Here is a 14,515-nt window from a genome sequence, read left to right as displayed (position 1 = left end):
CCCTCTTTCACGAGAGGAGCTGGAACTCTGACTAGTGGAGCTCACTGGTCTTTGCGGCCCTGTTGCACTGCGAGTCATGTCGCCATTCCCCGGCCTGGTTGCTAGTCCTGCCAATCAAGCTTATAGCCAGGAACCTTGCCCCAGGTTGGTTTGGGGTCCCAAGTTACTGCAGAACTTGCTCAAAGATGGTCCTGTGAGAGGTTGGGGGCGTGTTGTGTTGGGCACAGTTTACTTCAGGAGAGTTTGCTGTTTTATGGGCACAAAAGAATCCTACCCCCGTAATATCCTTACCAGAAGTGTCCTAATGGAGAGTTATTTAAAAGTATAATTAACATTTATATTAATTTTTATCTGGTTAGCAAGGATGTATAGTTTATTTTTGATTTGCTCTTTTTTCCCTTACTGCATGATATATAAGAAAACTTTTCACAATTGTATATGATTCATCACAAATACAAACTATGTCTCTTTTCATTAAATGAAAAACCATGTGTGACCCAGTGGCCACTTGGGAAACTACAGAGGAGTTTATATATAAGTGATACCTAAAAGGTTTCATTATACAAAATGCAGGACCTGCATTTAGGAAAAGTATTATCAAGAAGTGTTAAGTTACATTAAATCAGGTTATGAACATTAGTCAGACATCTAAAGACAAGTACTAGAATATTAGCTATAGATATATTTAAATGATATATGGAATATGTAGGGATTTTTTGGGGGGGTTAATAACCAAGGGACTACTATCAAAATTATGCAAGAAATCAATGGAAAGCAGGGTGCCTTGGTGGCTCAGTCAGGTAAGCATCTGCCTTCAGATCAGGTCATGATCCCAGATCCTGGGATCAGAGCCCCACAACTGGGATCCCTGCTCTTACAAGAGCCCACTTTTCCCTCTGTGTACTACTCCCCCTGCTTGTGTGCTGGCTCTCATTCTCTCTCTCTCTGTTAAACAAATAATTTTTAAAAAAAAGAAGAAAAAATTAATGGAAAGCCTTAAATACATAATTGACCCTCAGAAGCTGTTGGGAAATATAATTAAAAACAAAATCTCCCAGCCTAGAAAACCGCTGCACAAAGGTGGTAGAACCAGAAGTTTTATAATTGAGTAAGTGTTAAACCAGAATGACTATCATAGGCAATCTGCTATGGGAATAGAAGAGAAAAAAAGAAATCTCACTCTGTTGGATAGCTAAATGGACACAACCCATCTGAAACACAATAGTGTTACAATTTGGAGTCATAGCTTAGCTGAAGTTCGACCCAAGTCTTCCCAGGAGAATGGGAGATCACCATGATTAAAACAGCACTGTATTTCAGAAATGCCTCTAGGGTCCTTGAGGAAACATTCCTGAGCTGGTAGATGGGCTGGATGCACATTTAGCATTTGACCTTAACAAGGGTTAAATCTTGGTGAGACCAGATGTTGACGGTTTTAACTTCAGCTTTAAAATGTATACATCTCATCTTCGCTTACTGTTTTTCTATACATTTGGGCAATTACTACTTTTGTCTGTGTGTGTGTGTGCATTAGTCAAGCTTCCTACCAACACCCAAGTCTTCCCCTTCGACTCTGGGTTTCTTTCTCTACTTTTTAAGACCTCCTCTAGGAGAATCCTAGATTCTAGATTTATGGCCTAACCCTGTGTTTGATTCCTTTTCCACTCTGTACCAACGATCTCTCCTGGGCTAGGGTTGCCAATTTTCATGGCAACATTTCTGTTGTTTCCCTTATCATTTAGCTGGAACGCCTGTTAACTGCACCCACCCTCACCACATGGTCTGTGGGGTACTGACCTGTCCGTCCTGTAGGAACTTGGGTTTCCACTCCCAGCAGACCCCAACACTGGAGCCAAGGCTGGTCACATGCTTGGTCTCACCAACTGTCCCAATTGTTAAGTCTACTTAACACTCATTTGTTTCTTGAGCAGAGGACACGTGGCACCAGAATGCAGATCACTAAACGTGATCACATTGCACGGCCTCATGTACAAGGAGACGCACCTTCTCTGGAATTCAGCGCTGAGGCACCTGTGGTTCTCGCTCCTTGCAACCCCCAAACCTGCACTCCGTCATACTGAGAAAGCCGTTCTGCTCCTGCTCAAGTCTTAAACCCGTTTCCTTCCAACTGTCATGCAACGTTCCCATTAGAGCATTAAAATATCATTTTAAAATGTACATGTCTGGGGCACTTGGGTGACTCAGTAGGTTAAGCGCCTGCGATCGGCCAGGTGGCGATGCCAGGGCCCTACGATCAGGGCCTGGTCAGAGCCCCGCATCGGGCTCCCTGCTCAGCGGGCAGCCTGCTTCTTCCTCTCCCACAATCCTTGCTTGTATGGTCAAATATATTTTTTTTTTTAATAAGTGTACCTGTCAAGTGTTAAATATAAAGTGTCAACAGTAACTTAATGCAAGTCTCCAAAAACCTGTGTGAGAGCATGAAAAATGAAAGGGCTCATGCATTCTCTAGTTGCACACAAGAGAAGCAGGGAAGCTTCTGCGCAAACGGGAATGGATGTACTTTCACAGCCCTAATCGAACACTACTGAAGACAAACCAGCGTCACGGCTCCCAAGATGAAAGAGGTGGGGGCCCTGAAAAGGGCCTTTAGGATTTTCACAGAAACCAAACCCGAGGGCAGAGGCTCAGCCCCCGAAGCCGTAGAGGGTGCGGCCCTGGCGCTTGAGCGCGTAGACCACGTCCATGGCCGTGACCGTCTTGCGCTTGGCGTGCTCCGTGTAGGTGACGGCGTCGCGGATCACGTTCTCCAGGAACACCTTGAGCACCCCGCGGGTCTCCTCGTAGATGAGGCCGGAGATGCGCTTGACGCCGCCGCGCCGGGCCAGCCGCCGGATGGCGGGCTTGGTGATGCCCTGGATGTTGTCGCGCAGCACCTTGCGGTGGCGCTTGGCGCCTCCCTTGCCCAGGCCCTTCCCGCCCTTGCCGCGACCAGACATGGCTGAGAGACAACAGCACAGCGTTTTGTCACGTCTCCCGCGTTGCACGCTTTTATCCCGCTGCCAGCGGACCGAACTGAGAACCTCACACAGCCGAGAAGTGCCACCCCGTGGGGGGAGAGAAGTGTGACAAGACCAAAAAAAAAAAAAAAAAAAAAAAAAAAAAGTCGTAGGTTTCCTTGTACTGTGTCTTGATTATACCCGGTAACTATTTTGTTACTCTGGAAACTTGAAAAATTGCTTGTCAATGGGAACCCCAAACGCGAATGTTGTGAGAAATACAGAAAAGGGCAAGTAATAAAATAGCAATATTTTATCCCCCCACGCAGAGAACACAGTACTGCTGCCCAGTTTGGGATTTTGGTGAAATAGGGAAGTGCACAGCTTCCCCACCCCCCACCCCACCCCCCAGCCCCCCCACCCCCGGCCGAGAAAATTTCACATAGTTCCATGTATGGCGTTTTGGAACTTCTTCACACGGATTACATTTTAATCACTTTCCCTTCTCTAAAGACCAAAAAAAAAAAAAAAGTGTTTTTAATATCTACTTGTTATTCCTTCTTAAACATTCTCTATAGTACACTTGAGCCAATTCCCTAGTAATTCCTTAATAAGTCACATGTATAAAATAATTATTTTCCCTACTGACTGATGTACCACTTTCAACACTAGGAAATGTAGGGGTCAAGGGCAGGTTAGCTTAAAATGAGTCACTTTGACGTGAAGGTTATTAAAATCCAGCACATTTTGTAAAAGCTTTTTACCTCCTGCAAAACTGCGTAAAAGGAAATTAGATAGAGGACCTGCTCCAGAAAGAAATTTACCACAGAGAGAACTGTATTATACTTTGAGCTAGGTGTAGACAATGGAGACCAGCAAGGCCTGTTGGATCAAAGCCCTTTATGGCCCTTGTTTCCAAGTGGCCCAGCAGACATTTTCTTTACCAGGCATTTGCTCTTCTATGAATTACATTCCTTCCCTTTGAAGTCCCAGGCTCCTGGCCCCTTCTCCTTAGTTCGGAAAGACATATATATACTTCATTTTGCTTGACTGTCTTTGAAATTTCATGTCTGCATAGATCCCTGTAGTATACTGTTACATTTTATTTTCTCCTGTGAATCTGGCTCATGTCTATTTGATTCTTAGCCGGCTGCAAGGATCTCCAAAAGGACAGGATATTCCTGCTCCCTGACAGAACTATTCCTAAAAATTCTATTCTATACAGAACTATAGAACTATAGTTTAAGCAATGTCCTTTGCCAAAGGAAATCTACTTTCAGTTCAATCTTGGAAATTTTACACTAGGGAAAGTGAAAAGTGACTATGTCTGTATGATATTCCATCATAAGCATTTTCTATTATACATTTTAAGCAAAATCTCCAGCACTTAACATAATATGCTTTCTATTTTTTTTTATTTTAAAGGAGATCTGTACATAACTTATTTCCTGAAGATAACCTAGAATTGAAATGCTTTGTCAGAGACGGTATAGATTTTTGTGGCATTTCATTAATATTAGTACAGTTTCCACAAATCTTACCACATTCACCTCTGCCAGCAGTTAAGTGTTGTGCATATAAATTTAGCATACAATACCAAAGAGGCATATTTTGAGATGATACGTTCTACTCCTCTTCAAAATATTGTAACTTGTTTCAGGTTTAAAGGAAAAATTAACCCTTTCGGAATTTTTGTCATCGTTGCATCACACTGATTAACTGGGACATCTTTAAAAGAATGGGCTCTTCATCCTTGTATATTATTGTAGGAGCTGGAAAATTTTCCCTTATTTCCTTCTAGGTTCTTTGGCCGAGCTACTAATTAAAGTGACACAAAACAGATTAACGGGGGGCACCTGGGTGGCTCAGTTGTTAAGCATCTGCCTTTGGCTCAGGTCATGATCTCAGGGTCCTGGGATGGAGCCCCATGTTGGGCTCCCTGATTAGCGAGAGCCTGCTTCTCTCCTTCTGCCTCTGGTCCCACCTACTTGCGCTCTCTTTCTTTGTCAAATAAATAAATAAAATCTTTAACAAACAAAACAAAACCAGACTAACAGGAGAAAAACATTTAATTTCCTAAGTACAGAAGCCCTGTAAAAAATAAGACTTAAAGGCGGTCAGGCACTTAAGGCTAATATGCCATCCCCAGCTAAGGAATGGGAGAGGGGCCTGGAGCCTCAGAGGGGAGGATAATTCAAAGCAAGATAAGAGTAGAGTTTAGTAATCACGTCAGAGCTTGTCCCGACAAGCTGAGCCTTTCATGATAAAAAGCTGTATCTGTTATTAACTGTCTCTGTTATCAACCCCCTACCTAAATTCTTCAAGGCCATAAGGAGGAGGGCAAAAGTTTCTCTTGCCCGTGATGTTCTCAGGGGACTTGAGTTCTAAACAGTCCACGTGTCAGTGGCATTTGGGGAAGACTCGTTCTGAACCCTTTCACTGTCTTATTGCTAGATTAAAGCTATGCCCGGCTCACAGTAGAGGGGCAACGAGTATTTGTTGAATGAAATGTAGGGAAAGAAAAATTCTCTGCTCTCTTTGGGTCTCTGCCCAAGAATTAAACTGACCTAGAACAGGTTAACAGAGAAAAAAGCATAGTCTATTAAATTTTTACATGTTACATGGCAGCCATGGAGAAGGAAGTCCCAAAGCAACTAGTCAGGGAGATTTCACATTTTTAGACAAGATAAGTTTGTGAAGAATTGACAAGACAAAGAGGTTTGGGCTTGGGGTAGCCGATTGAAGAAATAACAAGGTTTTTACTTGTGGCCTTTCAGCCCTAAATTCCATCTGGTGATAAGAAGTTCTCCTCTCCTCAGAGTACAGGGTGGGTGCCTGTCCCAGCGGACTTTTATCTCCCGCTTTCAGGGGAGGGGAGGGGTGGGTGGGGAGATCCTACTGACGTTCCCGCTTCTGCAGTTTTCTCAAACTCTTTTAAGCTTTAGATATTCCATATATGCCTGGGTGCTTTGAGGCAGTGAGTTGGAATGAACATGGCAAGTCTCCTTTCCTCCCAAGCCCACTTTCTGTAGCCCCTTTCTTGAGTGCTGATGTCGCACAAGCTGAAATCGAGAGGTTCCGGGCTCCCCTCCTTCACCTGCCCTGTAAGTCATTCTACGGCAAGGCCTGACCTTTCTGCTGCCTCTTCCCCTTTATCCCCCTTGCTTCCCCTCCTCCTCGTTCCCACACTCACCTCTGGCTGGGATTTCCAAACTTTTGACCTGAACACCTCCCCCCCTTTCCATCCATTCTCAACTGGGTCCCCAGAATAATGGTTCTGAATCATATATTTTAAAAGATTTTAAAATGCGGCAGAGTCTGCCTTCCCCTAGTAGATAAACTTTGTATTTATTTTCAAGGTGTACAAAGCTCCCCAGTATGGGAAGCTCTTTGCCTCACCTTCTACTTCTCATTCCACATTCATTTCCCTCCATTCCAGCCTCCAGTCCTGCGAGAGGATTTCCAAGTCCTAGAACACCTTCCCGGCCCCACCACATGATCTGCCCCATTCAGCAGCCTCCATTTTGCTTCCCTCCAATCTTCTTTTTAGAGTTTGTATTTTCTTAACTGTTTCTTCTGAAGATGCTGAGACTTCCCCACTGCAGGTATGCTATTTCTTAGCACCTAGTGCTAAGGTATGCAGGTGCTAGTTCTTAGCACCTAGGAGACCAGTGTGCGGGATATAGGCAAGAGCGAAGAATGGTGGGTGCCTCAAGGAAGCAAATCTCCAAGTTAGCTTTAAAAGGCATACAGGCCACACGTGTTTTGTTCTTGCAATCCACTCCGCAAGTCCTTACTCTTGAGCAAAGACACTAACAGTAGGTTTTCCTGGACTTACGGCAGCCAGTAGTCCAGCACAGCCGCCAGACCAGGCGTCCCTTTAAAAGGGCTTCCGCCCATCCTCAGAGGCACTGGACTCCCTGCTTACAGAAATGAAAAGACAGGCTGCATTCCTGGGAATATTACTTCAGAGAATTGAAGACGTGAAGAAACGTTACTCGCTCTTCACTCGGCTCCAGGAGAAATAACTTTCGAACCAAAATGGTTACACTGCTAATAGGCCTTTAACAATGCTTATAATGTTAATGGGAGACGGTGGGCCAAGCGTGGATACGTCCCGGAGTAACCAGCCTCAGTTAAGTAGGTGAGAAAGTATTAAACAGACAGAACATGGGCCTCTTTCAGCCTGGGGAGCAAGAACTAGATAAACCAGCTGAGTAATTCTAGTCTAATCAACGTAAACCGACCATCCAGGAGCCTGCCTAATGCTTTACACCTGGAGGCAATCAAACAGGGCTACAGAGATCAGTGGAAGGAGCTGGAACGATTAGTTTCTCCACTGAACTTCCAAGTAGTTTTGTATCACAAAGATACGAGGTGTTCTTTGCATTGGTGACTTACTAGGAAAAATGTAAAACTAATATGCAAATGGAAACTGAACGCTAAAATGCACTGGGCAAATCCCATAAGCCAGCTAGAATACAGGTTAACGTCAAGCTACGTATGTTTAAAAAGTTAATGTTCACTCTTTACTTGTATCCAAAGGTCATCAGCAAACAAGCTCTTTCTTAGAAAGTGTGGATGGCTCTGAAAAGAGCCTTTGGGTTGGAGAACAGGACGCTTACTTGTCAAGTTTACTTGGAGCTGGTATACTTGGTGACGGCCTTGGTGCCCTCGGACACGGCGTGCTTGGCCAGCTCCCCGGGCAGCAGCAGGCGCACGGCCGTCTGGATCTCCCTGGACGTGATGGTCGAGCGCTTGTTGTAGTGCGCCAGGCGGGACGCCTCGCCCGCGATGCGCTCGAAGATGTCGTTGACGAACGAGTTCATGATGCCCATGGCCTTGGACGAGATGCCGGTGTCGGGGTGCACCTGCTTCAGCACCTTGTACACGTACACCGAGTAGCTCTCCTTGCGGCTGCGCTTGCGCTTCTTGCCGTCCTTCTTCTGCGCCTTGGTCACCGCCTTCTTGGAGCCCTTCTTCGGGGCCGGCGCCGACTTGGCTGGTTCAGGCATGCTGGAGACACTCGGAACGCGCCCAGGGGACAAGAGAAAGTAACAGCGAGCAAAGCGCCACTTGCCCGTCTTATATAGAAGCCCTTATGCAAATATGGTGTGAGCTACACTCCTTTCTGATTGGTGACTATCCCCCCCGAATTCGGGCATTCGTGCTGCCCAATCAGAACGCACGGATCCCAGGGTCGCATTTCCATTGGTTGAGATGAAAGTGCCTCCTTAAGCAACGCCAAACCTTGTTTTTCGCGCCCTAGAACGGTTATAAAAGCTACTGTCCTTGCCCCTCCCTCGCTGCATTTGCTAGTGGCGCTTTTGACCTCGGGATGTCTGGACGCGGGAAGCAGGGCGGCAAGGCGCGCGCCAAGGCCAAGACGCGCTCGTCGCGGGCGGGTCTGCAGTTCCCGGTGGGCCGCGTGCACCGCCTGCTCCGCAAGGGCAACTACTCGGAGCGGGTCGGGGCCGGCGCGCCCGTGTACCTGGCGGCCGTGCTCGAGTACCTGACGGCCGAGATCCTGGAGCTGGCGGGCAACGCGGCGCGCGACAACAAGAAGACGCGCATCATCCCGCGCCACCTGCAGCTGGCCATCCGCAACGACGAGGAGCTCAACAAGCTGCTGGGCCGCGTCACCATCGCGCAGGGCGGCGTGCTGCCCAACATCCAGGCCGTGCTGCTGCCCAAGAAGACCGAGAGCCACCATAAGGCCAAGGGCAAGTAGAATCTTGGTTCAACTTGCCACCCCAGCTCTTCCCAGCCTAACCAAAGGCTCTTTTAAGAGCCACCTACTACTCTGAAGAACTGAGCACTTTGAAAAACTTTCATCCTTTGTATTTTCAAAAGTAATTTAACAGCATTTAACACCAACTTCACAACTTGGGCAAAAGAGAAATTTAAAGTTCGCTTTTATTAAAGCCTGAAGGTTTTGTTTTTATTTTTTTAAGATTTTATTTATTTATTTGGCATATCGCAAGTAGAGAGGCAGACAGAGAGGAGGAAGCAGGCTCCCTGCTGAGCAGAGAGCCCGATGCGGGGCTCGATCCGAATATTCTGGGATCATGACTTGAGCCGAAGGCAGAGGTTTTAACCCACTGAGCCACCCAGGCACCCCAAAGCCTGAAGTTTTTTTAAATCCTATGTCTTCATCCCATCTTCGTGTATGGAACATTCTGAATGCTGGTTTGAGCTCCTTCGCATTTGGAATACGAACTATGCATTGTCTCCTTCACTCATTAGAAACAGGCATTCCTAACCTCCCATATTATAGGCCTCTTAAAGGGATAAACTCTGGTGATGTATTTCTTTGGGGCAGCAGTTTTAAACCCTCGTCATGGCTCTTGGCAATTAAAGACCTTCTGAAGCTACAGGGATCAACCCAAATCTCCATATGGAGCCAAAGCTATTTGTAAAGCCTTTAGAATTCTGACAGACTTGATGCGGCCCGTTTTCCATTAGAAAAGTAAACAGGTAGCTGATTTACTGATAATCGTTCCTCTTTTTAAAATGTGTTTGTCTTAGTCTTTTTATTGTGGCTTAAAGGTCTTGATGCACGAATAGAATTAGATTCTATCATTGCCGGCCTTGGTGACTTCTAGCTCAGGGGTCCTCAGGATGCACGATGCCTTGCAAGGAGCCTATCCTATGGTTTTGCCGGTTGCTAATGAGAAGTGCTGGATGCAGATGCAAAGGGGTGGCTTAGTTTATCCCTATGTAGCTTACTGGTGGTGGGGATTTAGATTCTTTAAGACAAAGGGATTATGAGTCATTATGGTAAATTACAGACACACAATGCTTTATGCCCATGGCAGATCCAGCCCCTCCACCCCCAAAGTAATAGAACAAAACAGTCCGTTTCTGTTACAATTTTGAATTTCCAGGATAGCAGAAAAATAAAGCATGCATGCTGCAGTGGGACTGCCTGATATTATCTGCAACTGAAAAATTTATGTAAGGAAGTTTTTCTGTGAAGTTACTTGTTTTGGATTGCTCACGTGCCAATTTGACTTTTCTAGCAGAAAAATAAAAAATAAATTTAAGTATTCAAAGAATAAGAAATCGAGAAGAGGGTATAGAGTTGAGCTGTCCTGTGTGGTAACCACTAGCCAATCGTGGCCGGCAGTCACTGGGCACGTGGCTAGTCTGACTTAAGGGGTGCGGATCTATGGAATATATTGTACTCTGCGGGATCGTACAAAACAAAAAGGAAGGTAAAATATCTAACAGTTGTTGGCCACATTCAAAATAAATATTTTGGATATATTGGGTTAAAAAATAATATTTAAAATAATTTCTCGTGGTGTTACTTTGTTCTGATGTGGATCCTAGAAAAATTGCTATTTCTTACGTAGCTGGCCTTTATTTATACTGGAAATCGCCGGTAGAAAGCGGACAGAAAACATACATACATATTAAGGTGATGGTCAAGTCACATCAGGGCATTTGGGGCACAAGTTAAAAGCTCGAGTCCTTAACCAATCCGGTTCCCGGCTGTGTAGTCCCTTCTGCCCAATCAGCTTCTGACTCTCACTATAAATACTCTGACAGGGTCTTACCTTTCACTGCAACTGAGCGTTGAAGTCATGGCTCGCACGAAGCAGACGGCGCGCAAGTCGACCGGCGGCAAGGCCCCGCGCAAGCAGCTGGCCACCAAGGCGGCCCGCAAGAGCGCGCCGGCCACGGGCGGCGTGAAGAAGCCGCACCGCTACCGGCCCGGCACGGTGGCCCTGCGCGAGATCCGGCGCTACCAGAAGTCCACCGAGCTGCTGATCCGCAAGCTGCCGTTCCAGCGGCTGGTGCGCGAGATCGCGCAGGACTTCAAGACCGACCTGCGCTTCCAGAGCTCGGCCGTCATGGCGCTGCAGGAGGCGTGCGAGGCCTACCTGGTGGGGCTCTTCGAGGACACCAACCTGTGCGCCATCCACGCCAAGCGCGTCACCATCATGCCCAAGGACATCCAGCTGGCGCGCCGCATCCGCGGCGAGAGGGCCTGAGCCACACGGTCTCCCACTCCTTCCCAAAGGCTCTTTTCAGAGCCACCACGTGTGCTGAAAAGGTCTGTTTCCCTGCACGGATGTGCCCCATTTCTGGGCATTTCACAGTTGTGGTTTCTAAGTATCTACAAGATAACCTTATAGGTGTGCTTTCCTCCTTTGTCTTGATAGGTGGCCTGGTTTTGTATTTTACATAGCTTTACCTGTTCTTGTCTGGCGTTGATTTCAGAACAGTAAAGAACTTCGGCTTAGCATACAGTGAGACCACCTCCAAAATGTATCCTCCACTTTGTGAAACATGGAAAGACATTAAGTTATATGGTGCTTTTTAAATTGCATGGTAGGGTCCCAGCTGCTAATTGTTAAAACCATCGACCATAATCAGGCTGTCTGCCTTCCTGTAAGTGACTTTATGGTGAGTAGAATCTGGGATGTCCACAGCTGGAATTTAGGATGATGCCATGATTTTATCAAATAGAAATGTCCTAATACCTTCGAAGAAAAAGTATGTGTACTGTCCGTAATCTAGGGGAGGTAGACTATTTGGAGGAAAGCAAGTGCCCTCCCTCGCAACTCCCTTTCCTCAATGCCGTGGTGATCCAATCTAAGGCCCCAATTCTAACCAGATTGATGTTCTTGAGAGCAAACAGTTCCTTTCATAGGGCTGGGAAGCAGCTATTAGGAAGGGCCCACACATTGCAAAGTCCCTGTCCCCACTGGACAATACTCATGCTGGCTGGGTAGAGCCCCCTCTCCTTGAGACATGCAGTCAGTATAATTTTCTAAATTAGTCTTTCAGTTCTGATTATGTGAAGATTTATTCAGGAGCAACACGTGGTTCTGGTTCTGTGGACATTTTAGTTCTGTGTACATCGATACTCCATGCTTCTCAAAACTTTACTCCTTGTGCAAAACTGATCATCTCGTGGCTTTCCACCTAAGCTCTTTCTGGGCTTTCAAGGTTCTCTCCTAACCATGTACCAGGACTTTAGTTTTTCTGTAGGAATGACACACAAATAAATATTCAGTGACACCAGATCATTTGGGCTCTGCTACCTTGTAGATGGTGGGAGCGTCTACTAAGATATCTTACTGGACTAGTGATAGTGGTGATCAGTCCGAGATGCATTTAGGGTTTCCTGGAGATCTACAAGAATGAATATGCACATCTGAGCTCAGGAGATACAGGCTGGGATGGACATAAAGTTTTGGGAGTCATTAGTCTATAAATAGTATTTTAAACCAAGGGAGTGGCCTGCAGATCCCCTACGGTTCCATCCCGTCTCTTGCAATCTCCACTTTATTGGCAGTATCAAACTTCATGTCATTTGCCTGAACATTTCACAAGCCAGGAGTCTTGCTCATTCTCTGCTGTGATCCCCCTACTTTCCTCTAATTCACAATTTCCTTTAACCGTTAGGTCAAATGTTCCTTCACACAGATCTTACTCCTCTTTGCCCTCCTAATACCCTATGCTTATGTCTCTTGCTACACTGTGTTTTCATTATTTGCTTTTGTCTGATTCTTCCCATTAGACTGAATTTCTTTTGGACAGGCCATGGTTTATTGGTGTGTCCTTAATGCATTGTACTTGATCATGAAATAAAAATTTAAGAAAAGTGTAAGAACGTTAAGATTCAATAAAAAAGGAAACAGAAGAAAGTCTCTGTGCCTCCATTTCCTCAGATGGCAAAACTAATAAATGGAGTAAATATTCCACTCCTTTCTGAGGCCTAGAATAAAAAGATCTAGTTTTGCCCGTATAGAAACATGAACAAAATACCAGGGTATTTGACCTCACTCTTCTCAAAACAGCATTTGGCTTTTCTGAAATTATCCTATTTTTTTTTTTTCAAACTGTGGTTCTCCATCATCAAAATTTGGAATCAAGTTGATAGTATTCAGTGTTGTCCTTGTTACCACCAAGCTTGTTACTGCCGTATTTAAGATCTCATTTGGCAGTGTGGTAATCTATATGCTGTCAGGTAGAAAACATGGATAAGCAGAATACTACACATCGTATTTGAATACTTTCAGTAAGCATCATTTAAAAAATTATTCCCCAAAGACAAATTTTTTAAGATACAAGATTTACTACCTTCCTGCTGACAACCCCAGTGGGTTTCTGTATACTATTTAGGGAAACCATTCCCGCATCCCACCCACCCCCCCAAAGCCACTTTGACTTGATAGTAAAATTTGTCACCCATAAGCCACCCTGAAAGAATTTCCAGATACAGACTTAGGTAATCGTCAAAAGTCAACTTATTGTTCTTGTATATTCAATATAAATGACTTTAAAATAATAGCCAAGCTCACAAATGTCAACGTCAACTTGTTGGCATTGGCAATGTATCCTAAATACTGTAGGGATGGAAAATAATTTTTTCTTCTTAAACCTCCCCCCACCCCCTACCCTTCCACCCTACCTGGCTAAATAAATAGACTGACATGGGACAGATTGAACAGGAGGAAAAGCACGTTTGATTACAAGCAGAGGCCCACTTAAACTTCCTCTGCCAAAGAAATAACCGCAGAGCCAGTTTTTATATTTTTTAGAGAAATGTGTGAGGACTTGACAGAATACAGAAAACCGACATTTGGGAGCATGATTTAGTGAGGAAATAGCAGAATTTGAGCTGCAGATTTAGTAAAAATGTTAACAAGGTTTGTTTCTACAACTCCTTACCTTTAGAGTTCATTTATGTCCAGTGACAAGACAGCCTTTTTACCTTAGTACCAGGAGGGCGTTTTTCATATACATTTAATCCCTGCTTTCCAGGGAAACAGGAAGGTCTTGTGTCTTTAATCTGGCGGTTTCCAAGTAGCCTCGATTCACAGTAACCAATGTACCATTGTGGTAAGTTTGCCTGCACTTGGCCACTGTAATACCAATTGAGTGTGGATTAGCTAGGACTGAAGCGTAACTGGCAAGGTAAGTATCCCACCGGTGAGGTTGATTTGAGACACAAAGTGAAAAAAAGTGTCACCTTTTTGGGATTATATAAGTGGCTCTGAAAAGAGCCTTTTGTTCTTTTGTTGTTTTTAATCTACCTCTTCACTTGGCCTTGTGGTGGCTCTCGGTCTTCTTGGGCAGCAGCACGGCCTGGATGTTGGGCAGCACGCCGCCCTGCGCGATGGTGACGCGGCCCAGCAGCTTGTTGAGCTCCTCGTCGTTGCGGATGGCGAGCTGCAGGTGGCGCGGGATGATGCGCGTCTTCTTGTTGTCGCGCGCCGCGTTGCCCGCCAGCTCCAGGATCTCGGCCGTCAGGTACTCGAGCACGGCCGCCAGGTACACGGGCGCGCCGGCCCCGACCCGCTCCGAGTAGTTGCCCTTGCGGAGCAGGCGGTGCACGCGGCCCACCGGGAACTGCAGACCCGCCCGCGACGAGCGCGTCTTGGCCTTGGCGCGCGCCTTGCCGCCCTGCTTCCCGCGTCCAGACATCCCGAGGTCAAAAGCGCCACTAGCAAATGCAGCGAGGGAAGGGCAAGGACAGTAGCTTTTATAACCGTTCTAGGGCGCGAAAAACAAGGTTTGGCGTTGCTTAAGGAGGCACT

The 14,515-nt window shown here is 45.9% G+C and overlaps 5 protein-coding genes across 5 annotated transcripts; 2 read left to right on the top strand and 3 right to left on the bottom strand.

Annotated features, from left to right (window-relative positions):
• Window positions 1-2,604: 2,604 nt before the first annotated feature.
• LOC131833049 (histone H4) lies at window positions 2,605-2,980 on the bottom strand. The gene has a single exon (XM_059176302.1). It carries the CDS (start codon window positions 2,955-2,957, stop codon window positions 2,646-2,648), a length of 312 nt encoding a protein of 103 aa, XP_059032285.1. The 5' UTR covers window positions 2,958-2,980; the 3' UTR covers window positions 2,605-2,645.
• A 4,596-nt stretch (window positions 2,981-7,576) lies between these two features.
• LOC131833035 (histone H2B type 1-C/E/F/G/I) lies at window positions 7,577-8,013 on the bottom strand. The gene has a single exon (XM_059176285.1). The coding sequence runs from the start codon at window positions 7,970-7,972 to the stop codon at window positions 7,592-7,594; it is 381 nt and encodes a 126-aa protein (XP_059032268.1). The 5' UTR covers window positions 7,973-8,013; the 3' UTR covers window positions 7,577-7,591.
• Window positions 8,014-8,253: 240 nt separating this feature from the next.
• On the top strand, window positions 8,254-8,755 carry LOC131833014 (histone H2A type 1-B). Its single transcript, XM_059176260.1, has one exon. It carries the CDS (start codon window positions 8,296-8,298, stop codon window positions 8,686-8,688), a length of 393 nt encoding a protein of 130 aa, XP_059032243.1. The 5' UTR covers window positions 8,254-8,295; the 3' UTR covers window positions 8,689-8,755.
• A 1,768-nt stretch (window positions 8,756-10,523) lies between these two features.
• On the top strand, window positions 10,524-11,217 carry LOC131833004 (histone H3.1). Its single transcript, XM_059176251.1, has one exon. The coding sequence runs from the start codon at window positions 10,547-10,549 to the stop codon at window positions 10,955-10,957; it is 411 nt and encodes a 136-aa protein (XP_059032234.1). The 5' UTR covers window positions 10,524-10,546; the 3' UTR covers window positions 10,958-11,217.
• Window positions 11,218-13,962: 2,745 nt separating this feature from the next.
• On the bottom strand, window positions 13,963-14,432 carry LOC131833024 (histone H2A type 1-H). The gene has a single exon (XM_059176270.1). It carries the CDS (start codon window positions 14,400-14,402, stop codon window positions 14,016-14,018), a length of 387 nt encoding a protein of 128 aa, XP_059032253.1. The 5' UTR covers window positions 14,403-14,432; the 3' UTR covers window positions 13,963-14,015.
• Window positions 14,433-14,515: the final 83 nt, after the last annotated feature.

Source organism: Mustela lutreola, chromosome 6 (assembly GCF_030435805.1).
Source record: "Mustela lutreola isolate mMusLut2 chromosome 6, mMusLut2.pri, whole genome shotgun sequence".
NCBI classification, from domain to species: Eukaryota; Metazoa; Chordata; class Mammalia; order Carnivora; family Mustelidae; genus Mustela; species Mustela lutreola.
The sequence above is the reverse complement of the archived record's forward strand: the minus strand, read 5'-3'. Positions and strand labels throughout refer to the sequence as shown.

Coding starts and splice junctions, on each gene's coding strand:
- LOC131833049 (XM_059176302.1), bottom strand. CDS start 2,957: ATGTCTGGTCGCGGCAAGGGCGGGAAGGGCCTGGGCAAGGGAGGCGCC.
- LOC131833035 (XM_059176285.1), bottom strand. CDS start 7,972: ATGCCTGAACCAGCCAAGTCGGCGCCGGCCCCGAAGAAGGGCTCCAAG.
- LOC131833014 (XM_059176260.1), top strand. CDS start 8,296: ATGTCTGGACGCGGGAAGCAGGGCGGCAAGGCGCGCGCCAAGGCCAAG.
- LOC131833004 (XM_059176251.1), top strand. CDS start 10,547: ATGGCTCGCACGAAGCAGACGGCGCGCAAGTCGACCGGCGGCAAGGCC.
- LOC131833024 (XM_059176270.1), bottom strand. CDS start 14,402: ATGTCTGGACGCGGGAAGCAGGGCGGCAAGGCGCGCGCCAAGGCCAAG.